Source organism: Aethalodelphis obliquidens, unplaced genomic scaffold (genome assembly GCF_003676395.1).
Source record: "Aethalodelphis obliquidens isolate GAN/ISIS:26980383/991018 unplaced genomic scaffold, ASM367639v1 scaffold142, whole genome shotgun sequence".
In the NCBI taxonomy this organism is placed as follows: domain Eukaryota; kingdom Metazoa; phylum Chordata; class Mammalia; order Artiodactyla; family Delphinidae; genus Aethalodelphis; species Aethalodelphis obliquidens.
The window spans coordinates 573153-582460 of NW_020838086.1; the positions used below are offsets into that span (position 1 = coordinate 573153).

A 9308-nucleotide genomic window follows, 5' to 3' on the forward strand; every position below is an offset into this window, starting at 1 on the left:
ACTGCTGTATCTTTGTGCACTTTTGGAAGAGATAAGAGACATTACTGTTATAAATACTAATGAAAATTATGTTAGCTATCTTTTGTGACAGTTACTCAGTATCCTGTAATCACAATGGAAATTTTTGTAATTGGGGTGATTACAGGGCATCAGAGAATCTAAGCTAATTCCACAGCTAATTTTCAACACACTAAAATTACTGGTACCTTTTTTCTTGCTGCTGCTGCTACTGCTACATTTTCTTCTTGTTCTCCTTTTAAGTTTTGTGGGATGTACATATATCTGTATGGAGCTGTGCTGCAACAACTAAAACTGCTGACAAATGTCTTGTAGGTTGAAGCAGATCTGGGCTATCCAGGAGGAAAGGCAAAAATCATTCATAAGGAGTCAGATATGATCATGGCATTTTCTGTTAATAAGGTAAAATCTTCAGTAATTATAAAGAATGTAGTACTTTGTTTTAGTGAAATTGCTTAAATTATTGACTTTGAGTTTGCTTTACAGGCAAACTGTAATGAAATTGTTTTGGCTTCAACGCATGATGTACAAGAACTCGATATTACTTCTCTTCTGGCCTGTCAGTCATACATATGGATTGGAGAAGAGTATGACAGAGAATCCAAAAGGTTTGCTTGCCTTATGTAATCAATTTTAAATGTAGTTTTCTTCAAAAAGAACCTATTAAGTGGTTATGCACTTGATTTCAGTTGTCTTGAAAACTATGTATTTCTTTGGTGAGGAGACAAACATAATTGGTTTAGCTGCCAATAAAGGGCTCTGCTTACATCAGTGTACAAATTACTCCTACTTCTTCCATTAGACCCTGAATTATTCATAACGTTTGAGTCAGAATAATCCCCGACACCAGAGCCTAATGCTAACAACTGCCACTTTGACATTTAACCCCAAAGAAATGTCAGAAATTACACAATATTCAATAAATTCAGCTGATCTGGATAATTACCATAAAAAGCAGAATACACTAATATATTAATTAGACTGATTGATGAGTCACATTTACTGAGTAATTTTCAGTGTTTCTTCTTGATTATCTCTCCATAAGCACACCTTTTTTTCAGATAAAAATGTAGCCAACTTTACTTTTCAGTAAAACTATGGACACTGCACCAAGAGTGCAGTAATGCTTTCCTATTTGGGGGTTTCTCCTCCATGTTTTCCATCCCTCTTGCTTTTCTCCAGACTCTCGGAAATTTTGTGTTCTGGGAGTGGTGCCATGATGGCCTCCCTCATTTCTGTTTCTGTCTCATTGGTATATAATACAACTAGGTTTCAGTCACACTTCAGAGTAGATGTAACCATGTAATATGATATGGCCCATCATAAAAATTACTTTAACATTTAATGTGATAATTAGCACCTAAGTTTAAGAAAACTTTTAACTCCAGTTTCTTTAAAATGTTTGAATTTTATAAATGGGGTCTCTGCACTGGAAGAGAACATACAGTCTTTTTCTATACAGGATAAAAAGAAAATCTGTGTTAAATACTTCAAAACAAACACTTGTTCTAATTTGTGCAGCAATAAAATTCTCCCAAACATTAGACTAAACTTATATTTTGCCTAAGGGGAAAAAGTTAACCAGTACTAAAATTGGTTATGATTAGGACTTGTACCTATGTTTTTATTATGGATATTGATACTTTTTTTTTAAAATAAAGACTGTCCTTCAGATAGATAAAAAGTTCTGTAATTGGAATTTGTGTTGAGAAAATGGAACTGTCACAGTAACACATGAATGTTTTCCACAGTTCAGATGATATTGATTATCGTGGTTCCACTACAACTCTTTATCAACCCAGTGCAACATCCCATTCAGCAAGTCAGGTGCATCCATCTTCATCTCTGCCGTGGCTGGGCAGTGGACAGACTAGCATTGGAGCTAGTGTGGTATGTTATTTACTATTAGGTATGGTTTCTGGATATGGACTCGCTCAAAAATAGGTTGAAATCACTTTGACATAGGAATGATGCTGAAGATCAGAGGCAGTGACCAGTTAGTATACCATAATAACGATAGCTAGCATGCTGTGGGTTTCTTTATGTCAGGTGCATGCTTTTTCTTATAACAACACTAAGTGGTTTCATTTTATAGATGAGCAAACTGAGAGGCACAAAGTGGTAAAGCAGAGCTAGAGAGGAATTCATGTCTACTCTAAGTGTTTGAAAAATGCCATCAATAACGTTGTTAGTCACTGTAGTTAAAGGGGTCCCATTCTCATGTTCTGCTCTGAAGAATCTGGAGATACTCCTGACTGTCCTTAGGGAGGGGCACTTTGGAGGAGAGCTCCCTTTACAACTAGATGAAGCAGCTTGGTATCCTCACAGTCCACACAGACCAGGGCACGCCAGTAAGTGACTGTGCTTTCCCAGACTGTTAGACAAGCGCCGTATATTTAGTGGGTCAGAAAATCCACAACAGGGTTTATTTTAGTAATAATCCAGTGTAAGAGAATAACTGTTATCAGAATTAGAGTTGGCCTGAATCATATCCTTCCTTATTTCTTCTGTGATGCAAAAGAAATTCATTTTTATCTTCTTTTAAAGCTTATGAAAAGGAATCTACATAATGTTAAGAGAATGACCTCACACCCAGTCCATCAATACTGTGAGTTTATTTATGATCAAAGGACTGCAAGTGATCGCTATCATTTTGAAGTTGGCTTATAGAATGGGAAATGTTGGAACTCTTTCTTCAGCTTTGTTTCTTATTTTTTGCTTTTCCTTTTGCGTCTCAGATCTTACAGGTGCTCAGGATGGCAGTGTACGAATGTTTGAGTGGACAAGACCTCAGCAGCTTGTCTGTTTCCGCCAAGCTGGCAATGCAAGAGTTACCAGATTATATTTCAATTCACAAGGCAACAAGGTTAGTTCCTGGGGGTTACTGCTAAACTTGTCCGAAAAGAACTGCAGATATTTATGAGTAAATAGCTAGTAAAACTAGACTTAAAAACAAATTCAGTCGCTCTGGATTTGAGTTGAGCAGGCAGTCTGATGGTGTCTGTTTATATAGCCCCTTGGCTCTCAAGAAAAGCATAAATCCACAGAATTTTGTGTGGATTAATTAATCATCTACTTACAGATACTACGTATTCTGTGAGGGTAAAGAATTCTGTTTCTGTTGAGTGCATTGATGGTGCCTGTGTGCAGAGTCAGGCACCTAAGAGCAACCTTCCAATTTCTTACTAAGTTCTGCTACAGAAGTTTGGAGGAAAACAGTGAAATAGGCATGGAAAAGAATTTAAAAGGTGGCAGGTTATTTACAGTACTTGGGCTTTCTTGAGAACTACAGCAGCAGGAGCATAGGTATAGGCAGAATGTTGGTTAAGTGGGGACTGAGTGACTCTCCATTTCATAAATGATTTTACCTTCGATATGGCTACTCAGAAGCTGTGTTTAATATTTACGCCATTCTTACAGTGTGGTGTCGCAGACGGAGAGGGTTTTCTGAGTATCTGGCAAGTAAACCAAACTGCATCAAATCCCAAACCTTACATGGTAAGTATCACTCAGCATTCGCAGAGCACATGTGGAGGCCACTTTGTTTGTGAAGTGTTTGTTTCAGACAGCGAGTCCCATTGGTGGATCTGTTGGGAAAGGGACCACTCTGTCCAGCAGCCACGGCCCAGCACCATCATTGCCCTAGTTTTAGACTGAAATGACTAAAACGCAAAAAACTTGCTTTTCACAGCTTGAAGGGTGACCATTATATTTGAAATTTTTAGGGGCCTTCTCTGTGTGTGGTCTTATTCAGGATACATTTTTATTACACTTTTATCTGTTTTGAAATCTCTGACTTCTTAGTGATAGAGTTTTATAGTGATTCGTTTTAGGTACTGTATTAAGAACCAGACAGGTTCCATGTATGCCAGTTTGCTCCAGAATGTTTCTTATTAGATTATAAAATAACCAATCCCAATAGGCCACTTCATCCATTAATCCAAATCATGTTAGAACACGTGGTGATGCAGAAAAGCATGTCTGCACTTGGAGGGTCGGGGGCACGGTGACGCTGGAAGGTTAAGTTCATGTACTTCGTGTTTTATTCCTTTGTTACATAATCTTTAATTCCATGTTTCTGCCAACTCTTCCAGTTTTAAAAAATTATTGGGTATTAGCCAAGTAACATGCATATGACAGCTAATCCTCTTATCAATTATTCTTTATTCTAGATTTTAAAAAGTGTTCTTAGGTCATGCATGTAGTATATGATTAGCAGAGCTGTGTGTGTGTACTGTACCACATTTTACTGGATTTTGAGATAACATCAGCTTGCACTTTGTTCCCATAGAGTTGGCAGTGCCACAGTAAAGCCACAAGTGACTTTGCATTTGTTACCTCTTCAAGTCTAGTTGCCACATCTGGACAGTCCAATGACAATAGGTAGGTTAACAGAGATGCAAAAAAGAAATAAGCATATTTTAGGCAGAAAGGTATTCTTGCTAGTAAGTATGGATTTCTATTTAGTCAGGTTTTTCCACCTCAGGAATACAAAAACTTTGTTACATAATTCTTCAAGTAGTTTTCCTTACCAAAAAGAGAAAGACCAGAATTACTCCTAATGTAATCTACTAAAAAGTATGTGGAATTTTTATGTTAAAGCTATTTTTTTTATTGCTGTTAATACTGTCAAGTTTTTGAGGCTCTGTAGCCATCATTCTCAACATTTTCTTTGCCTCAGATTGTTTTCATTGGCAACATGTGCCCATGAATAACACCTCTCATTTCCCTGCAGTGTTTACCCCCAAGGATATAGAAGCATCTCTTCTACTCAGGAAATCATGTCTCATTTTCCGTGGAGTGATAATGGAAAAGAGATAGGGCCGGGGGATGAGATGGAGCAGAGTCAGGTGGGACCATGTGAGACAGACCCTGTAGTTTGAAAAGGATAAACTCTTGGAAGAGATATATCCCCAGTCCCAACCTCTACCCTCATCCTAGTTGAGAATCACTGCTTTATAAATGTGAGTGAACAAAACAACATAAGATTCAATCAGTAAAAATATTTGATGTAAAGACACAGTTTATCCCAGTGATGACTTAGAACAATTTGTTTATGATGTGTTTTTGTTATTGTTTCTTTATTAGAAATGTATGCCTCTGGGACACATTGATATCACCCGGAAACAGCCTCATTCATGGTAAGTGAGCTAAGTCTTTGATTTTTCAGTACACTGTGAAAGAATGCTTTCCTGGTTTTATTTTAACCAGTAAATCCAGTGCGTGTTTATTCACGGGTTAAAAATGGAGATAGAGTGAATAAAATTCTAAAAGTTAACTAGAATATCTGGCTACCTTGCTGAGGTAAATATATATGGTCACAGAAACCCAGCTAGCCTAGAATAATCTTTGTGTTGTATTCCATTCAGAAAATATGGTATGGAGAGTGGCACTACTAACAAGGCTGCTGAAGAAATCAGTTGCAAAGTATTCCTTGAGCTCAACAGAAATGAGGTGGTATTTCAGAGAATTAAATCTGACTGTAAACTAAAAGTCAGCCTTATGATTAGAAATCTGAATAATGCCGTTTAAACATTATTCCTTTTAAGACAGTGTTTTCCACATCGCTGTCCTAAAGATCACTCTTTCACATAATGCCACCAAGTGCTCAAAGCTCTAGTAAGTTTGGGTTAAACATAGCTAGGAGGACTTTGTTAAAAAAAAACAAAAAAAAACAAAACAGATTTGAGTCTTTTACTATGCTGACGTGTATTTTGAAAGGTGTAGTTATTTCCCAGTTTTGATTGCAAAATTCTTTGTTTTTGGCGAATAATTATTAACATCTCTTAAAGATTTGCCACATATTAGTTTAAGGTGTTAATCACATTAGAATGCAGAGAGTCCTGGGAAGGTTAACTCCTTAACTTGGGGCTGGTAATTTTCACACTAGTGTAGTTTCATTTACTTAGCTGAGAAGGACTTTAAAAATATATATATTTTATTGAAGTATAGTTGATTTACAATGCTGTGTTCATTTCTGCTTTATAGCAAAGTGATTCAGTTATACATATATTCTTTTTCATATTCTTTTCCATTATGGTTTATCTCAGGATATTAAATATATTTCCCTGTGAAGAACTTTTGATGAGGTTTTATGTATGGGCAGGAACTGGGAAAGGGTAAATACTTGTTATTGGTGGGTATTAATGAAGACATTGAGTATCATTGAGAAACTTGTTCTCCTCTGCACTTTTGCTTCTACATTCTTATGAGACAGTATAACTTAGTTTGGGCATAAAGTTTCAACTTCCTGTGTATATGGGTGTGTGTTTTCATACTGAGATTATGTATGTTTTTTTCTGTTATTGCTTGCCATCTTTTTTAATACTTTGATCATGATTATAGAAATTAGAAGGGAAAATGTGACAGTAATTTCTGTATTACTTAAATGTGCATTTAAATATTACCAGAAGTGCTAAGGTAGACATCATTTGGGAAAGGCTCTTGATGTTTTTCTTCAGGTTTCACATGCCATGATCATGGTGCCACGGTACTTCAGTACGCGCCAAAACAGCAACTCCTAATATCTGGGGGCAGGAAAGGCTACATCTGCATTTTTGACATCAGGCAGCGACAGCTAATTCACACATTCCAGGCACATGACTCTGCAGTTAAGGCGCTGGCTCTCGATCCCTGTGAGGAATATTTTACTACAGGTTCAGCAGAAGGTAACATAAAGGTGAGTCAGTACAAGAGGCTGGAATGTGCTAAATATTATCTTTACCTGCTGTCAGGATTGATCGGGGAGGGGGAACCAAACCAAAAAACTCACCACCCTCTTCGTGCAAATATTGCTTCCTCCCTTACTTCTGTGTGGTTCTTTCTAAATTGTTAGGATCTAGAAAACCAGATAATCAATCTCAGTATACTCTCAGGTCATTAAAAAGCTGTAAAGAACTCTCTTTGAGAAGTGTATGAGTTTTTAATTAATGCATTGAGTTTTTGATGACATGAATTTGGTTTCTCACATCATCCCCCTCCCCTCTTCCCACCTCTGCCTCCAGTACCTGACTCTGTTTTGTACAGTTGAGGTCTCCAAAGAAGCCTTTTATATTGTCCCAGGGCCTAACTTAGCGTTAGGAATGTATTTAACTGAATTAACTGAAATATTTAATTGAATTAGAGATGAGGTATATATGGTTAATATGAAACAAGAGGATGTGAAGAGAGGAATTTGAAAGAAGGTACAGGGAAGTGTAAGGATGGTAAATGAGCCCTGTGAATGGTATTATTTCCAATTAGGTAAACTGTTAGAAAAGAGGTAGTGGACAGGAAAGTTGGGCTTTAATGAGATCAGTTGGGCTGGGAGAACAGAGGTGAAGGCCATGTTTTTAAAAGTTTTTCGTCTCTTTCTCTATTTTTTAAATGACTTACACTTTTTCTTTAAACTAGGTTTGGAGGTTGAGAGGCCATGGCCTACTTCATTCATTTAAAAATGAACACGCTAAACAGTCCATATTCAGAAACCTTGGGGCTGGAGTCATGCAGATCGACATCACCCAGGGCAACCGCATCTTCTCCTGTGGGGCAGATGGGACGCTGAAGACGAGGGTTTTGCCCAGTGCTTTTAACATCCCTCATAGCATTCTTGACATTCTATAGACTTAAAGATTGGGGCTTTATTTTTATAAACATTTCAATTAAAAAACACACTGCAGAAATTATTAGGCATTTCTGCTTTCCAAGCAGTTGTTAACCCATTGAAAACAATACAGAGAATCTCTGTGTAGAATTTGAATCTGATCCAAGCTGAGTTTTAGGCTGAGTTTTGCGTATATGGGCTGGTAGAATGACTGTGCATGTGTACCTTTTATCATGCCGACATAAATAAAACAAAACCTAGTACTGTATAAAGGGTAGCTATTCTTTACAGCATTTAGCAAACCTGATTCAGAAAACATTTGAGGTTAGAAGTTAGCATATAAGTTAGTTATAATAATGAGAAGGACCTTTACACCAAATCAAGGAAGAAAATGTTGCTGTTTCAGGTTTTTCTTCCTATTCTTACCACTGATTGAAGCATGCCTGCAGTCTCCTTTGTTGAATGAAGAATAGTCATAAGGAGTTAGAAGCTTCAGGACACCAGAAACACACTGTAAGCAGCGTGTAAGCACACTTTGAAGCAGCGCATAGTGACTAGTTCTCTGCTGTGAGAGGTCGTTCCCATTCTTTCCTGCTGAATATTTTTCCTGTTAGTGTTTATACTGATCTAGTACTGTAATTTGCAAATGAGTGCAAATTTAAATGCAATGTTTTCCTCACAATTTGCACATTCACGTTTTTTGGACTGCTAGATTTTCTATTTAAATATTTGCCTTCATGTTAGGAATGTAATATGTGGACATGACATATTGGTAGTTAACCAAAACATACCAAGTTAGTACTTCTTTTTTAGTCCAGTTTAGTACTTTTTCTTTTCATGTATTCAAGGTTAAAACACCCACAATATTTTAAGGCTATGTTGAACCTACACCAGTAGAGCATTTCATATCATAATTAAAATGAATGTTAGGCTTTCTGTGGCCAGTTAATAGTTGATGAGATTGGTGATATTATTTATTACCACAGCCTATTGTATAAACTATGCAGAGTTAAATATTATTTGCTTGAAAAGTGTTAGCCAGTGTTGTCATATTTTGATGTACTTCTTGGTTATGACCAAAAATATGTTCTTGAAATATTGAAACCAATGTCTGTGTTTAAATGTTTACCAGCAAATTGTCTCATCACGTTAATGAGAATGTTTAATGCCTGTGCAGTATATAGTAAAATATAATGGCATAAGAGCACCTTTCTCTGAAGGCAATGTGATGTTTGGGCTGTGAAATACATATGTAAAAGAAAAATAAATGTTATTTGTTAGAGTTTTACCTCAGTTTGGTCTGGCATTCTTTGATAATATTTTTAACAGTTGAGATAATTTTAACTTTGATAAAATGCTTAACTGTGAGAGAATTCTTAAGGTATTAGGCAGTTCATTCATTTACTCAAATATTTGAGTGCCTTCTCTATCAGAAGCCCTTCAAGGAAACGGGATACAGGGGTGACCAGACAGAAGGTACACAATGTTGGGATTTAGCTGGGTAAGAACCAACTCCACTGTGCCTTCTTGTGTATTGAACTGAGAGTGGATTTTGGCACCCACACTGGTGAAGGAGCTGAGCTGGGAATGGTGCTTATGTGGAATGGTGAAGAAAAGAGGAGGAGGGAGGATGCCTGAATACATAGGAACACAAGTTAGACAAAAATTGTAAATATATACACTTACCACAGCTCTGTATGCAGTAATC

General features: G+C 36.9%; 1 protein-coding gene across 1 annotated transcript in view; it reads left to right on the plus strand.

Annotated features, from left to right (window-relative positions):
• DMXL2 (Dmx like 2) overlaps positions 1-8898 on the plus strand; it is a 142149-nt gene extending 133251 nt beyond the window's left edge. Inside the window, exons 31-40 of the mRNA XM_027099798.1 lie at positions 334-420; positions 505-626; positions 1770-1908; positions 2566-2626; positions 2757-2884; positions 3439-3516; positions 4310-4401; positions 5107-5159; positions 6480-6697; positions 7411-8898. Coding sequence (XP_026955599.1) covers positions 334-420; positions 505-626; positions 1770-1908; positions 2566-2626; positions 2757-2884; positions 3439-3516; positions 4310-4401; positions 5107-5159; positions 6480-6697; positions 7411-7620 — 1188 coding nt within the window. The 3' untranslated portion in view covers positions 7621-8898. The remainder of the gene's footprint in view (positions 1-333; positions 421-504; positions 627-1769; positions 1909-2565; positions 2627-2756; positions 2885-3438; positions 3517-4309; positions 4402-5106; positions 5160-6479; positions 6698-7410) is intronic.
• The last annotated feature ends 410 nt before the right edge of the window (positions 8899-9308 follow it).